Below are 18,035 nucleotides of genomic sequence, written 5' to 3' on the forward strand. Positions count from 1 at the left end.
GTTGCTTTTTTAACATTTTACTAACCAAGAATAAGAAAATTGATGAAAAATACATTTTCCTGCTCACTAAATAAATGGGGAGAGCATTTTCCTACTCATTTATCAAGGGAAGTGCATTTTCTTAATGAACCAATAAAGGGACGTTATTGTCAACAAATAGGGTGTTTTAAATTTTAAATGTGGCAATCAAAGCAAAAATATGAACACAGTTTGTAAATTAACCACGTCCATTGCTAGATCATACTGACACTATGTTTACATATATACATACACATAAGAAGCATGAAGTTAACTTACAGTAGGGATCTTTCTCAAGCTGCTTGTTGCCATGGAGACTAAGTTCAAGGATGTGAAGATGTCGCAGTTTACCAATCTGATGCCATGAGAGGTCATTGTTAGCTAGATTCAGAGTTCCAAGAGCAATAAACTTGGACAAGCAATCCAAATCCTTTATCTGAAATACAGAAATAATTTGACAAGAACAAATTTTTGATTAAGGATGTAATGTTACATCATTAAACTGTGAATGAAAGGCTACCAATCTGTTAATGATATGAGGAGTAACCTTAACCTTGCAGCATAGCATTTTCTTACTTACCAATCAAGGGAAGTGGTAAATTTTTAATTTAGTCTTATGCCTTCCTCTGACTTTGGAATTGTTCATTCTTAATTTAAGAAATCTCAATAGTAACTAAAAATAATGTAACATTTAATATGCTAACTGAATTTCTTTTTTGGATTTTTAGAATTGTCTCTCAAAAACTTATTACTTTAGGGATATCAAGATGAAAACTCAGTCAGCCAATGGAGGTGCAAGCTGGCCTGGGCTCATGGTTATTAAACTTATTTTCTGAGTCTTGACTCAAATATCAGGATTTTCATTGGTCAATGTAAATTCTGTGTAAGTTTCTGACTAATCAAACATTTAACTGAGATCTGAGTTTGAGCTTAAAGAATTTCATTTTCTTTATAACCTTTAACCCTGGCTCTACATGGTGGCAAAGACTTATACTTCTTGAGTCTAGCAGAATACGGGTTAAAGTGCACTTAACAAGTGGCATGGGCAATAACTCAGTCATCATGATTTATAAAAGCTGGCAATAGGGGAGTAAAACAAATTACCTGACACCCTTATCATTATTTTAACATATCAATTTTTTTAAAAACAGTTATCATGATTAATTAGACTATGTATTATATAATCAATGCATTTATCACCCTATTCTATGCCCTATAAAAATAGATGATTTAATAGATTAAACATTTGCACTACTTTAGATATCTGTCAGTTTACCTACTGTCAGCCCTATCCATGTTAAATTTGTAAAATGGACTCGCCATGCTTTGAATTTGGAACAGTATATTGTTGAATGAAATGGGTTTTCAATATTAAATGAATCAAACTAAAATTGATTACAGCCAAAAGTACAGTTTGTTCAGGCTGTAAAAGAAGCTTCAGCAATTTTATCATCCCAATTAGGAACCAATCAAAAAAATAATATTAATTTTTTTCCATAAAAAATTTCAATCTAGTGCTAATTAATCCTTTTTCAAGTGTGCTAATTAATGCTAAGTATTGATGGCTATGCTACCATAAAAACAGTAGGGCGTTCCTACCCATGTTCCTACCCATACATGTATATGTGATCTATTAATAGACTACATTTGTATTTGGTTTAATTAAAATACCTCTGGCACTATAAAATTCAACAAAAGATAGTCCAAAAGTCAAAGAAGGAAAAATTAATTTCAGCAATTTTGCAAGATAATGGATTAAATAATGATAAGAAATATCTCAAGTTATCAGGAGTTTCCTTAACGCAGGTTTCCTGAATCTATGTCCCAGGTTTTTGGTCTCAGTACTGCCACTTTTCAAAACAAGTGCATCCCATGGACCCCCAACACTAACCAACCATTTTAGATTTCCATTCCTGAACGGTAATTTGGTAAAACAAAATTTGATTTTCTGTTTTATTTAAGCATTTTCGAGTCAAGAGCTCTACAGTTTATCTCTAAGATTACTGTACTTGAAAAAAGGCCTAGTACCGAAAAAAATGGATTATTCATGATAAAATTTTATACAGACACATGCCTGAAGAAAATCAACATTTAGAAATATATACTGAGACTTTAAGGAAATTGTGAAAATATTTGAATTTCAAGAAATTAGTTACATGTTCTATGTCATTAACGACTGATTTTGCAGTATTAATTACCATAAGTATACAGCACGACTAACAAAGAAAGGGCTATTTTTGTATATTCTGATATATTTTTGGTAATATATTTTTGGTAATATTCTTAGATTTTTAGTGCCATTTGAAATGTGTAAATTACTTTCTTTGTTCACATTGACAATATTTTACTATTTTTATTTCATTTTTTATATCTTCATGAAAATAAGTATGAATATGGAGACTGATATGATGATGCTGCTTTAATTTTCTTTCTGAAATTATGTTTTTATAAGGGACACCTTAAAATTTACAATGAACTCTAATATCCTAGGGAAAATGCAGAGTGATTTTTGTTTACATTTCATGCAATTTCTGAAAAAAAGGGTCTATATAACCAGAAGAATACACAGTTGTATAATAATTTTATGTAAAACTATTTAAATGCACACATCAAAAGAAGTATTTTACATTTTGTCAGGTGCTTAAAATTAAATTTGTCTTGTTATTCGTATAGAGGTTACATTATCTGATAAACCTTCCATTATAAATGGCTGTATAGATTAAATCTTAACACACTAATTTACAATAACAGAATTACTCTAGTTTATTCAAGACCAATATCTTGACAAAACATAAAATAGTATTTTCCTTACAATAAGATTACTGAAATAAGTCAAAAATATGTAAGGAAATATTGTGTTATATTTTTACATGTCACCCTATCTATTGATACTTCATTATTTATGGCGTTTGCCTGTAAACAGATTTTTTGTTATTTGTTTTTGTATGAATAAGGGTGGGAGTTCATGTGTAAAAAGTGTAATAAATAAATGAAAATAAATATTAAATATGATATTCTTATAAGTGATTTTTTTGTAAGATTTAATAGCGATAGCAGTCAGTCAGTTGTAAATATCTATTACAAGTGCCTTTTTCCCATTGAATTAGGAAAAGCGCCTTTCAAAGTGGAAAGAATGCTTCAAGAAATATCTTAATTAAAAATCTATAGTGTATTTTTACAGATTAGTGAAATCACTGAATTTTTCTGCACTGTCCCATTATAGCTAATGTTCTTTTTCGTTTTTGTTTTTTTGGTTGGGTTTTAAGTCACACCAACACAGTTAATAGGTCACATGGCCACTTTCCTGTTGGAGAAAGACGTTCCGTACATCATTTCAGGCACAAATGGGCACCTGAGTAGAACCACTAACGTTCCTTAAGCTCATAGCTGGTTAGCTTTCTCACATGAAACAATCAAAAGTCCCTACAGAGATTTGAACCCACAGCAGTGCGGGTACAGCAAATGTATGACAAAGAAAATTAAGAAATATAAAAAATGCATAAATAAAGCATAAATTTTAAATGCTTCATTCTCCTATCACACAGGTATAGTGATCAAGTGCATTATTACATGATATATGCACAGAATAAAAAACAAATGCTTACACGTCCTATTACTTCATATATGACGTCAATAAACCAAATGATGTCAGAAAAATTACTTCTACGCTCTATGTAGTTCAACATATTTTTATCAATTCATTTTATTAGCATGGTAGAATGGAAATAGTTATGAATTTTTCTTGCACTTTGGTATAATATTGCACGATTTACTGTTCAAATGCTTTGTAATTAACAGGATCTGTTCGTCTTTAACAGAATATGGATGTACATATATTCTGGTATAATAGTAGTAACAGTGCCTGCCTCTCAACTTTAGGATAACAAATTTGGCTATAATAAGGTCTCAACCCTGTTTTGTTTTTTATAGCCCAAAAAGCAGTCTTGAAAAGGGATTACTGGTATACATGTATATGTTAATGTATATCATCAGCTTGGTGCAGTAACTCTTTATATAATTTAATAGTTAACCTGTTACTGCACTAATGTAACAATATGTGTTTTATAAACCAGTAAAACATCATTTCAAAAGATTTTTTTTCCTTCTATTATAAAATCAACAAAAGTAAATTTAAATTTCTTTTCTATCTCAACATTTTTTTTCCATATACCTAATCAACGTAACAATTTTAGCAAACACAATTAAAACGTTGCCTGTTTAATTCTGAAGTGTATACAAAGTTCATTTTAATCAGCGTTAAGCATATTCCGCAGACTTAAACAAACATTTTCAGACCTATGACTACCCTTATGTTAACCCTTATTTATTTAAACAAACATAATAAGCATGGATTTAGTGAAAGGCATTGTTTGTTTTTCTAGACTATACAAACACGCTTTTGGTGACAAAATTTGGCATAAGACTGAAGCTTACTGTTTATATATCAGCGGCAAAAAAATGATTGACATCTAGGAATAACAGCTAAATCTTTTAATAATGTATGAATTTGTTTTACAACTGATAATCCCTTAGTAAGTCTTTGTATTGAATTTATTTAAGAAAGGAAAAGTCTTGTGAACAGTAAGGCTAAGTTTATAAAATACTTTCTGATAATTTATCATTTTAAATCATGGGTTAAAAAATTTATTGATTGTTTAAAATGTGTATAATTTTTAGCTTGTATGATTTTATTTTGTTATATAGAGGTCTACCTTTAAATTTCATGTCATCCAATTACGAATGAAAAAAGGTGAATAATTCCATTTACTACATGTAATAGTATAAAACAGTATAAAACTACTAATGTACTGTTAAAACAAAGATTTGCAAGAATTTTTTTAAGAAATAATTATTTCTGCCATTTTTAGACTGTAAGTCATATATAATATACAAGATAATTAAGAGTGATTAGTTTAGCCTTGGTGCATACACCAAATGTCACTATACAAGATTGACATGTCCGATTAAACAAAGATCACGCATTATCAATTATACAAAAGCAAAGGAATTTTATTTATTATATTTTGTACAGTGTCTTCAAACTTCCACATTTTCCATGTTGAATGCTTTTTTTACCAAAGCACAGAAAGCAGCAGAAAATTTCCAAAATTATCACATGTTTATAATGTCTCTAACTTTTAACAACCTGTATGAAATTTTTGCATGGAATCTGGGCGGAAATGGGACAGAATTGGCATGGAATCAATGATAATAAAAAGAACAACTTTACAAACTAGTAAGCAAATATTTACCTGATTATTGCTGAGATCTAACTTCCAGAGATTTCTGTTCTGTTCAAGGTTTGACACCTCAAGGATTGAGTTACCCCTTAAATTTAATGCTTGTAACTTTGGACAACAATTAAGCCTCTCTATGGACACTGAAATTTTAACAAGTTACAGTGATAAAATTCAAAAAATTAATATTTATATGAAAGTCACATCAAAACTTACATTAACATTTTAGTAGAACTATATTTACTGGTACATGTATTTGTCAAATAATATACTTCCTTGAAAGTTGAATCCAAACAGAAATCAAAACCAAAGCAATGAATGGCTACGGACTCAGATTGGATTCTGACGGAGATTACAAATGAAGTATGGCCGTGTAAGAAATATGAGTGAGAAAAAGAAATGAATTAGTAAAAAGTTAACTAAACAACACAACATTAATGAAACAAGGACTGTCCTTGAAACAGTATGCTATTCTCTAGAATAAGAGCAAGTTTTTTAACAAGAGCTGTGTACAGGCCAGTGTTATTGACAATACACAGTGCTTGACAAAGTCAATAATGTAAAAGGCAATAAGGTAAATGTCTAGAAATAGGGATGATGGTTATCAATAAGTATTTCAGATTTGAAAGCAGAATTCTCAAATGGTACAATGTATACTGACAGAGTTTATGTGCTCAAGTCTACAAATGTAAGCAATGGCCATAAACAAGTATTGTCAGTTCTTAAGTAAATACCTCAACATGTTTTATGAAAAAATGGGTGGTGCAAAATTCAAGGTGTGATGCTGACTTTACCACAGAAAATTGATGCCCAGATTAAATGCTGGACATGCGCTGAATACAAAAGCCCTTTTTTCATTGAATATTTTTTTTTCAAATCATGGCTATATGACCCCTTCCAATATAAAACTAAGTAAAGAAGAGATAGAAAGAGGTAAACAAGATGTAAAGAAAAATGAGTAATTCTTCCTGAAGCAAAGTGAACATGCTTTGGAAAAACATTTGTGTTCAACAACTTTCAACATTTCAATCACATTCTAAAAATGTTGCTTTTGTGAGAAAACTTGTAACATGATAATTTTCTGTCTAAACTGCCTTGTAATTATATCAGAATTTATTAGGATGAAAAGATTATTAATTCAGTAATAAAGTTTGGTAATAAAAGCTTTCTCATAACTTAAAAAGGCTTTGTATAATTCAATAGAAAAAGAGGTTGTGCAAATTTAAATGAACCACAAATGCAGCGTATAATCAATAATATGCAATTGTGAAATACTTTAATAATTGATCATTCTTTTACTTGTTAAATCATCATACTGAGTAAATTGTGTAATAATTTCAACTTCCTTTCCATCAAAGCTATTACTTCAAAGGCCTTTTCATTTTACTATAATTTGCATAGTTTGCACCTGAAACCCTTAATCTTGTTTCTATACCATACCATAAATTAAATGAGATATGAAATTTGGCACAACATTAACATCTGTCAATCATTTTGCATAATTTACTGCATTCTACAAACAAAAGGTATGCACCTGCAAAATGTAACATGTATTGCTTTTTACAATATTTTTTTCATCTAAAATAAATGCATGCACATAAAATAGACTCTCCTTTTCACATGCTCAAAAATGACACATTTTCCTCAACAACTAAATGTAGGAAATCTAATAAAACTTTAATAAAAAGCATCTTCAGATCTAATAAACAAGTTCTAAAGAAGGAATTTTGCCTTGCAGTATTTATCACCATATTTCTACTGCGTGACTAAAGCAGTAAAGGCTATTTCAACCACTTTTTGGTAAGTTATGTTGATTATAAGTGCCATTTGCAATGTGTAAATTTCTTTCTTTGTTCACTTTACAATATTTTAATCTTAAATACATTTTCAAAATTGTCATGAAATTTAGTATGAATCTGGTAGCCTGCTGCTTTAAAGAAGTATACAAATATATTTCTTTGATGCAGGTACATGATTGTATCTAAAAAGTATTCTTTTAAAAATTTAAATAACATTTTTTGCAGTAGACAAATAGCTTAATAAACTTTAAAACGAAAATAACCTTCACCTTTCTTAAAAAAAAAAGGTTCAACGAACAGTCTATCATTAGTTTGGGGAAGATTTTAATGTGCCCATGATGATGTAATTTCATGGTTAATAAGTTGTAAATTCATATAATAAAATAGTTGCGCATGAAATGACACCCATTTCCATGAAAAATTAACATTTTAAGGTAAACCATTTAAAATATGGTACAATATGCAAGAAATGTATCTAACATGTATTTGCTATTCTCCCTGTTTGGTGAAATGTCCCTAGGGACCAATATTCTGATCTGAACTGCGCAACATGACTGATATTTTCAATAAAAAAACATAAACTCATTCTAGTTTTTAAATATATTTGTTTCTTAGTTTCCCCCATTGGTGTAGTAAAGAATTTGGTCAGACTAGACATATTTGAAGGCTGGGTTTATAATGGCAAACATTCCGAAAAGTACATGTACATTGTACGTAATACAACAATATCTTGAACACCTTTGATATTCTCAAGAGTTTGCCTTTGATATTCTCAAGACATGTTTATATCTGACACATTGTTATCAATAACCATTTGTATAATTACATTAAACTTACCTATTCCTAAATTTGACAAATCCAGAAATTCAACAGTCTGCAGTGGGCCAGCAGCCTTAGAACGCAACAACTGAAACAGATAAAATAAAACACCAATAACATCCAAACAACTGACTGAGAGATTAATCTCTCTTTTGTGTTACAAAAAAAAACGTTAATTAAGCATGTCAATAGTTTTGACAGGCTTATAGCCGTCTGGTTAGCTCAATAGGTAGAGCATTGGACTGTGAATCTGGCGACCTGGGTTCCATTACAGGACAGCGCTTGTCACTTTCGATGTCATTGAACATGAAATCCTTTTTATGCTTGTCACTTTCGTTGTCATTGATCATGAAATCCTTTTTACACTACAGTCATTCGCATTGTACCTCTGCTGCGGTAAGTAGTAATGATGATTGAAGAAATTGGTTCCTTGCAAAAGTGAGGGCAACTAGTACTGGTAAACTGCTTGACAGCCTGCCCAGTAATGATACAGTGACTGAACTGTGCTTTGGTTTATTCAATGTGGCTTACAGAATACATTTTTTGATCATTTTTACGACACAAAAACAAATAGAAAAGATTTTCGTGACACTGTTGTAAAATTTATGTAAATGTAAACTATCAGTAGGTGGGGCATTTTGCAAGAATTAAAAAGATTTGTAAATAGATCGATACAATGAATAGCACAATACAATGGGGTTTCACTATACACATGTAGATTTGTCAGGTTTCCATATGAACGAGGCTTTGATTGGCTTATGGTAGTAAATAGCTGTCCGGAAATTAAAAACTGAATATGGGTGTTTTCAACTCTTCACATCACTGTCCAATAATTTCCTTGGAAAACACTTTTTGGTAAAGTACCGGCTTTTAAATGGTATTGTTCTGGTTTTTAGCAATCATATTAATATCTAGTCAAAGTATCATTTTATAAGCCTACCCACTATTGTCCTGACACCAGGAGTTTGGATTCTATCAATAACAAAGAAATGTATTAAAATGTGACTGGCCAATATAAGTATATAATAAATTGAAAAAAACCTCAAAATGTTTATATTTTATACCTACTCCATAGTGCTTTTGAATGTGTGATTCTGAACATGAAAAAGACAAAAATTACTCTGCAATTTAAAAAGCAAATTACTAAAATCATCTATAAACTCATTTTAAAAAATCCAATTGTTTTAAATAAAACGAAATGCTTATCAAAATGTACCCACCTGCTGTGTAATTCTCATTTTATCCAAATATTTGTGTTATACATTTTCTGAGAGAATGTGAAACCGCACAACACCTGTTGTAAACAATATCAATGCGCGTTGATAAAATATAGTTCATATAAACAATATGGTATTCTTTAGTCAACAAAAATTTTTTCCCATGGTTATGTAAAGGAAATTGCTTTAAAATAAAAATAATTTAATTCTTCAATACACAATATACTTTTGTCTTCAGTTAAATATAAATGTATTAATTTTTGGTGGTTAAGATACGGCTGTGACTAAAAAAAGAATTGGAGCACCACACTAAATACCGTATTCCGGTATATACCGGACAAGGCGCTTGAATGATAAAATGCTAAAATCTTGTCTTTTTACCCAACGGAATGAACTTTAACAGGTCTAATTCATCTTTTCACACCGAATCAAGTACGATAATCAAGGAAAACTGTAAAAATCGGCGAAAAAAACGATATTTGTCTATTTTGTGATCATGATTTCTGCAAGCGTCTAGAGGTACTGCTCCAATCCTGTATTGAGCTAAATCCTTAAGATACTGGTACCCGAAGTGGTTCCAGTTAGTCTTCTTACTAAACACTCGCAAGATTTGAATTTACAAACAAGAGCACCACAAAGGCTGGGCAATATACGCCCAAATGTAAATTTGTTTGAGTAATCAAAATAATTTTTTTAAAAAGGGTAGAGACCCACCAAGAAATTTTTCTGAATAATATTTTATTTTAATTGGCCTTATGATTCTATAAGACCTCCAAGAAGAAGGTTTTTTTTCAACGTCATAAAATGTTTATATAGCGTTTTTTTGTAGTAGGCAATGCTATATGTCAAATATGAAAGCATAGTATTTATACATTCGTAAAAATGTGTATATTCCTATTCCTTAGTCTATAAAAAGCATATGTCAAGGCCGTCGTCGATGGTCCGGCCGGTCCGGCCTTGGCCGGACCAATATTTTGGCCAAAAATGAGTAAAAAAAAACATAAAAAAAAAAAAAAAAAAAAAAAAAACACGCATCGCTGAATAGCAATTTGACACTTAACTGGCCCCTTATGCAATACGCGGTAATATACAAACATGACGCGAAGAAACAACTGGACACTTTTTATTGACCAGATATATGTAGGGGTCCTACGAAGTTAAGTATGAAGATAATTGACATCGACGTGGCTTCGAACAGTTCACCGTATACACAGGGGGAAGACGCTGTGATCTGACATTAGCCCGGCCCCTCCCCCGAAGGCCCTGCTACAACCCATATAAATATCAATGAAAGTTGATTTGCACAATAAAAATTCATAAAAACAATATTCTGACACGTTTCGACGATTTTCATTATACCCCTTTACTATAATAACTTGTTAGAATATTGTTTTTATGAATTTTTATTGTGCAAATCAACTTCCATTGATAGTCTTTATGGGTTGTAGCAGGGCCTTCGGGGGGGAGGGGGCCCGGGATAATATCAGATCACAGCGTCTTCCCCCTGTGACCGTATATACATGTATATATATGTGCATTATGAATATCTTGAACTAGTATGCCTGAAGTCTCCGAAAACTTGATAATATTTTATTGATTGTACACGGCAACCGTTCAAAAGTCATATTTTTATCACATATCCACGCACGTTTTTGCGACTCCTTGAAAATGGTATTGCACGGCCGTGCATGCATATATTTTGACGTCGTTTGCGTTATACGCGACTAAATGTTGGCGTTTTTCTATGGGCGTCAATGAAAAATTGTTCTTTTTCGCTTCAAAAGGTACTTATTTTTGGTTTGTAATAAACAGAATATTGAATTCGTGTAAGTTCATTACTGAATTTATTGAACTCGTTGAATAAAATATTATACTCGCCAGAGGCTCGCATAATATTTTTTCATTCAACTCCTAAGATAAATTCAGTAATAAACTCATTCAATTACTCTATTACATAATTACAGTGAAGGATGTGTTCCGGCCTAAGTATTTTGAAGATGGCCAGTTTTAAAGAAAGATTTGACCAATCGAGATATCGCGTACTTCAGAACATGGAGGATTTATTTATTTAGGCCGCACAACCTTTGAAGACCATTCACTAGAAAACTTGGTTTTGTTTGTGATTTATATGGTAACGATATTAACCGAGACATCTTAGAGGTGAAGCTTCAGTTGTTACGTTTACATTTTGACAAATCAGAAAATAGTACTGTTACCTGACGCTTTGAAATTTGTGTCAAAACAATCGGTGCTAGAACTGAGGTCGTTGTGTTTTTAAATATTTTGTTAGTAATGCCTGCTACTAATGCTACCAGTGAAAGGACATTCACGGAGCTCAGACGAATAAATGTGAAAATACACAGGGAGATAATAAGAACGGCGAGTGCATTGTTGTAGAATAATGCACGCTTCGGGCCTTCTTTGTTTATATAGAAACAATTCCGATAGTGTTAGAATGTTTATTTTTCATTCGCCAAATACCAATTACATGTATTCATATTTTATGTTCACCTGCCCGTCCGTTATGCAAACCTTAAATTTCACCCTTAAAACTTACGACGCACTTAAATCTGTAAAAAAATCGTTGACAATTTACTTTAACATGTTCTAGCGACAGGCTGTAAAATGTGCCAAATATACGGGAAAACGTTCCTGAGAGCATCCTAGAATAAAAAAATTCCGGGGGAGCATGCCCCCGTACCCCCCTAGATTCTGCCTAAAATCTACCAAATTGGCCGCACCAATCACAAAATCGTGACGACGGGCCTGTATGTATGACTCCCGGCTGAGGACCAATTCTGACCTAAAGATCATGATTACTTGACTTTTGTAGAAATCTACAAACTGATCCAATGTAGACCGGCCTACATGCAAATATCTAACCTATGTGCTTTGTAGTTTCACGCAATTTATTTAAGACTTAAATGTTTTCCTATATAAGTTTATATAAATCAAGTGAACCTGGCATGGAAAAATATTGACCCCAGGGGTTTGATTAATATCAGTTTTGCAGAGGTTCTGTTATGCTAAACATCATAGCTCTTGTCATAGAAGATTAGATGTATATCAAGTAAGTGTCCCAGGGACGGGGCCAATATTGACCCAAGGGGAATAATTAATACCCGTTTTGTAGAGTCCAACAAGGCAAGGCTACATGTCAAATATCTAAGCTCTAGGTATTGTAGTTTCACCAAAATAAGACTTTAAAAGTCTATAAAAAGTTATCCAATTGGCGGGGCCAATTGCCCTAACCTGTGTTCTGCATATCGTCTTATTACAAGTAATATTTCTGCCCCCAAAAGTTTAAATTCTTTCTATTGGTTCAAAAGATACAGAGCGGACAGAAAATTTTGAAAATGACACAAAATAACTATTGAACTTGGCCGGAGGAAGGTCAAACCTGCGCTCTGTACATCGTCTCATTATGGTTAAACTTTCTGCCAAGAAGTTACAATTTCCTTTCACCGGTTCAAAAGATAGAGACCGGACACGAAAACGGAAGGACGGATGGATAGGCCACCAGGTGCATAACATTATACGCCGATTTTTATTTCGGGCCTATAAAAAGATATTAACAAGTTTTAAACAAAGTCTGGAAAGGGGAGACCACTTTAGAGCACGAAAAACAAAAAATAAATATTGGAAAATCGCAGACTCGTTTATTTTGAGTTTGTTTACGACTTGTAAACAAAGTCTGGAAAGGGTAGATCACTTTAGAGCAATAAAAACAAAACAAAAATATTGTAAAATCGCAGACTCGTTAATATTTAGTTTGTTTACTAGTGATATTGGGAGTGCAACACATGTTCACGCCTCTAGCACCAACTTGGGTGATAATTAATCCTCAACACAATGTATTTGAATCAATGATTCCAAAGGACCATAAAAATATAATACCTAGCACTGAGATGAAATGTGCCACGTATATCCTTGATACAAGATTGAACACAAAGAAAGTTATGCCGTTTATGAGTTTTTTAAGGATTCTGCATTTTCTATTTTAAGTAGCCCAAAACGCACCTACTTGAAATATCCTCGATGAATTAACCTTTTACCTCATACTCGTATAGACGTGTTTTGACGACTTTTCAGCCCGTCCCCTTTTTGAGGCCCAAAATAGTGAAAAAAATGCCCCATTTAGAACCCAGACACTGTTGTTCGTTTGAGAAATATTGTTAAAAATGTGACCACCTTTTCGGCACCGCCCCCATCAATGGTGTCAGAGGGGGAACGTGCTCCCTTCTGTGTGGGGGGTTTAAAAGGAACAGTAGCCCCCCTCATCGCCAATTTTTTTTGGACTTATCAGAAGCTAACAATAGCCCGGTTTGAGCCGGGTGATGCTCCCCGAATAGGTTTTGGATACAGGAAAGTACACCTCTTGTAGTTTCAGAGTTATGTCCCTGGGAAAAAGTTCAGAGTGCAATAATTCCAAAATAAGGCAAGGCAGAGTTACTGTTCTTTGCACGGCACTTTTAATCAATGCGATCTATCAACCTACAAAGTTTCTTGTTGATACCTCTTATGGTTTCCGAGTTATGTCCCGGACAAAGTTCAAAATGTAAAAATGAACAAAGGGCAATAACTACAAAATTTGGCAAGGCGGAGTTCAAATCCTTAAGCACTGCACATCTACCGATTGAGATCCATCTACCTACAAAGTTTCATGTTGATATCCCTTGTAGTTTTAGAGTTATTTCCCGGACAAAATTTTTTTAAAGGGGAGATAATTCAAAAATTGGGCAGAACAGAGTTATGTTTTTTTTTTTTTGTAATGCACTTTAACTCAATGAGATCTATATACCAACAAAGTTTCATGCTGATATCTCTTATAATTTTAGAGTAATGTCCCAGACAGAGTTCAAAAAGTAAAAATAAACAAAGGGCAATAACTCCAAAATTAGGCAAGGCAGAGTTATGGTCTTGTGCACTGCACATCTACCCATTGAGATATATCTACCTACAAAGTTTCATGTTCATATCTCTTATAGTTTAACAGCTATGTCCTGGACATAAAAATGAGGCTTGACAGAGTTATGGTTGTTTTACACTGCACTTTTACTCAAAGAGATCTATCTTCCTACAATGTTTCATCTTGATATCTCTTATAGTTTTAGAGATATGTTCCAGACAAAGTTCAAAGTGTTAAAATTAACAAAGGGCAATAACTCCAAAATTAGGCAAAAAAGAGTTATGGTTCTTGTGCACTGCACATCTACCCATTGAGATCTATTTACCTACAAAGTTTCATGTTGATATCTCTTATAGTTTTAGAGTTATGTCCCGGACAAGATTTTTCTAAAAGGGGAGATAATTCAAAAACCGGGCAAAATAGAGTTATGGTTCTTTGACACTGCACTCCCCCTCAATGCCCTCTACCACTGTATGAAGTTTAAACAAATTATCTCCAAGGGTTTTCAAGTTATGCTCCGGGACAAGACAACGGACGGACAGACGGACAAGGTGGCGACTATATGCTCTCCCTTCGGGGAGCATGAAAATGGCCTCAGGTCTATCTTAAGGTAACGTTTAACCAACTCTGAAAAGCCTTTTACTCTATCTCAATCCATCATTTTGAAATCAATTTTGATGGGAAAAAAACGTAAAATAGTGATTTTTGGCAAATTAGAGACGTCCCCTGGTGCCAAGTTTGAACTGTATTGAAGCACTTTTTATAGTTTCATAGCAGTTTGAACTTGTAACAGGAAGCTTTTCAATGAAAACAGCCATTTTTCACAATATGCTCATGCAGTGAAAGGTTAAGTGGTCTCATTTACAAGTTCGCCCTACTTATATTATATAAGAGGTATTATAAAGAGATGTGAATGCTTAAAGAAATGCTCGGGGAGCTTATTGATGCAAACATGGCAATTTATTACAAAGAGACATCCTGATATGGTATTTTGCTTTGGTCAATGTTTATGTCAGGACGTGGCCGATAGGTAACAATTACTAATACCGCCCATGAACAGGCTCAATCATTTTGAGCCTGAAATATTTTTATTCTGCCGTTTTAGGTACATGTATTTTGTAGGGATTCCGTTTATCTCTATTTTTTGTAATACGGCATGAATCTTATACACGTTTTGAGCGTCAATACTGGATTATTTAAAACCGAATGATACATACTTTCATATAAGTCATCCTGGTAGCTTCCTCATATGAAATAATCCAAATGTCACTGACTGGATTCTAACCCACAGCGGTGATGGACATGTACCTTGAAGTTGGCGATCTTAAGCACTCGGATATGGAGGTAGCAATTAAGAAGACATAATTTACGGGAACACAGAAAACACCGCATTGGAACAGTCGCCAGCAAAACTACTGGGGATATAAAAACGGTTAAAGGACCATAACAAAAGTAAAAATGTCTTTTATTAAGGCATACTAGCAGTAAGAAAAAACCCGACAAAACAAAGCAGAAGACGAACATTAGGAAAATTCAGTGTCAATGTGTTTAAACTTCACTGAGAGATCTGTTAAGGCGGGATAATATACGGCCGATTCTGAATTATTAAGAATGTTTCAAGGACTAAAATATTATGAAAAAAATTATGATATAATACAAATACAAGTGATGTTTCTCCCCGTTCTATGTGAAAGAAAAAACAAATACATATTAACAAAAGAAATCACTTAACTAATTCCATTTCAAAACTATTGTTCATAAAACAGTTATGTCAAATATGTCTTTTTAAATTCAAATTTGCCTTATAAGGATATAAAACATAGTAAAATTAAAATACATTTATTCATTACATTACTCATTTACACAATAATATGATTGAATGATCCATAAATTCAATCTTCTAAGGGCACAATGGCAAGTTTCAATTACAAAAATAATTTCACAGCTCTAAAATTTGGATGATCTCAAATGTAAAAAAGAAATGTGTCCATAGGACACGGGTGCCCCACACTCCACCGATTTGTCAAATTTATGTCTCTAGGTCAATTTTTTTTTTGGCTACATGTGCCCAAGTTGAAAACTAAAAATCTTTTATTAAGTAAAGGGCAAATACTACAAATACTGCATAAATCCACAAGAAAACCCCAAGATGCACAAGTACACACGCTGAACAACATTCTTATAAACTTTCAGGCCTACAGGTCAAATACTTTTTGAGTTACGTGCAACACAAGTTGAATATTGTAAATTTTTACTAAGTCAAGGGCAATAACTCTAAAAATACTAAAAATATCCACACGAAAATACCCAGGTGCACGACTACACACGTTGAGCAACATTCTTGTAAGGTTTCTTGACCCTAGGTCAAATACTTTTTTTAGTTACGTGCGACAAAGTTGAAAATTGGAAATTTTTACTAATTCAACTCTAGGTCAATTACTTTTTGAGCTACGTGAGACACAAAGAAGAGAACGGACGGACGGATGGACGGACGGACGGACAAGGGTAAATCTAAATGCCCCCCTATAGTGGGGACACAAAAACAACTAGATAAACAAAGAAGGCCGATATTTAATGAATGCTTCCCCAAACACAGGGCCACCTGTAAGGAGTCAATCAGGACACAAAACAGGACAGGGCACACAATCAATAATTTCACAGAAATTTGCATATAAATGGACATACCTATCAATAATTATAATTGTAAAGAAATTCAAACTTGACCTTAGTTTTGACATAATATACATGCATGCCAAATCAAAACCAAATCTTCCAAAAGTGATCTTGTGGAAATGTCCAACAACGCGCCGTTTGGCGCTTTGTCCTGTTGTCGCTAGCGCCAACACGACGCACAAAAGCGTACCAAACCAGTCACCATAATTAAAGGGGGCCTCCGTGGCCGAGTGGTTAAGGTCGCTGACTTGAGATCACAGGTCCCTCACCGCTGTGGTTCGATCCTCACTCGGGTCGCAATCTTTCATGTGAGGAAGCCATCCAGCTGGCTTACGGAAGGTCGGTGGTTCTACCCAGGTGCCCGCTCGTGCCTGAAATAATGCCCGGAGGGGCACCTGGGGTCTTCCTCCACCAATAAAGCTGGAAAAAAATCGACGAAAAAATCTCGGCGGGACGCTCTAGGATGGCCCGACTTGAGTGTACGGTCGCCCATATGGGCTTTCCGGCGGCGACCTTAAATAACGCATTAAAAAAAAAAAAACCATAATTAAGACCTGCAAGTCACTTACACATCAAACAACCACGTAGTATAAATATTCCATGCAAATGTAAAATCAATGGTCATGATTATGGATGCAATTCACCCTTCAATTCACAGCAGTAAAGAAAGGGGTGATTTGATTTTATGTAATGATTTCATTGAATTTCAAGTTTCAGTTCGGAATGTATGCACATTTGAATACTTAGTGTAATCTCCAATTTGGCCTGTCAGATATAATCAAAATAGGAAAGCATGGCGCCCAAATGTAAAATGGTTTAATACTTCTCATGCAACAATCTTCGTTACCGTTTTAAATGAAAAGTTTGACAATGCTACTAAAACAATAGGAAATTAAAACGATGACCCAAAATCTTTTGCTGTTAATAAACGGCATTTCATGAAAATGCAGACTTGAACACTTTGAGCAATAAATATTTTATGGAAAGAAAAAAAAAGTTTTTTTTGGTTACTGATCACGTGATCAAGCGCTAAAATAACTGTTATTCTACTCGATGATGCATGCAGATCTGCACTTTATCCGAAAAAAAAGCAAAAAAAAAACAACAAAAAAAAAAAAAAAAAACAACAACAAAATAATGCGCTTCACAACACCACCTGTAGCAAATACTTGTACATGTTATGGCACGGAGCAAATCTTATGCGCAAAGTATAATACTCCTATTTATTGAAGCATATTAACTGTCATTAGTTCTCTTTTAACTATTAAAGAGTCTGTATGTTGTAATTGAGGTTGTTACCACACTTAACTGAAATTTAATATATATGTATATAATTTATATGCTTATAAAACAAATTTCAAAC

The 18,035-nt window shown here is 33.3% G+C and overlaps 1 protein-coding gene across 1 annotated transcript in view; it reads right to left on the reverse strand.

Moving 5' to 3' along the window:
* The window catches only part of LOC132739714 (uncharacterized), a 71,592-nt gene extending 62,232 nt beyond the window's left edge, over positions 1-9,360 (reverse strand). The window contains 4 exon segments of the mRNA XM_060727503.1: positions 298-454; positions 5,271-5,398; positions 7,892-7,961; positions 9,094-9,360. Of these exon segments, the coding sequence (XP_060583486.1) occupies positions 298-454; positions 5,271-5,398; positions 7,892-7,961; positions 9,094-9,111 (373 nt within the window). The 5' untranslated portion in view covers positions 9,112-9,360.
* Positions 9,361-18,035: the final 8,675 nt, after the last annotated feature.

Source organism: Ruditapes philippinarum, unplaced genomic scaffold (assembly GCF_026571515.1).
Source record: "Ruditapes philippinarum isolate M1 unplaced genomic scaffold, ASM2657151v2 ctg1997_1_1_1_1, whole genome shotgun sequence".
Lineage (NCBI taxonomy): Eukaryota > Metazoa > Mollusca > Bivalvia > Venerida > Veneridae > Ruditapes > Ruditapes philippinarum.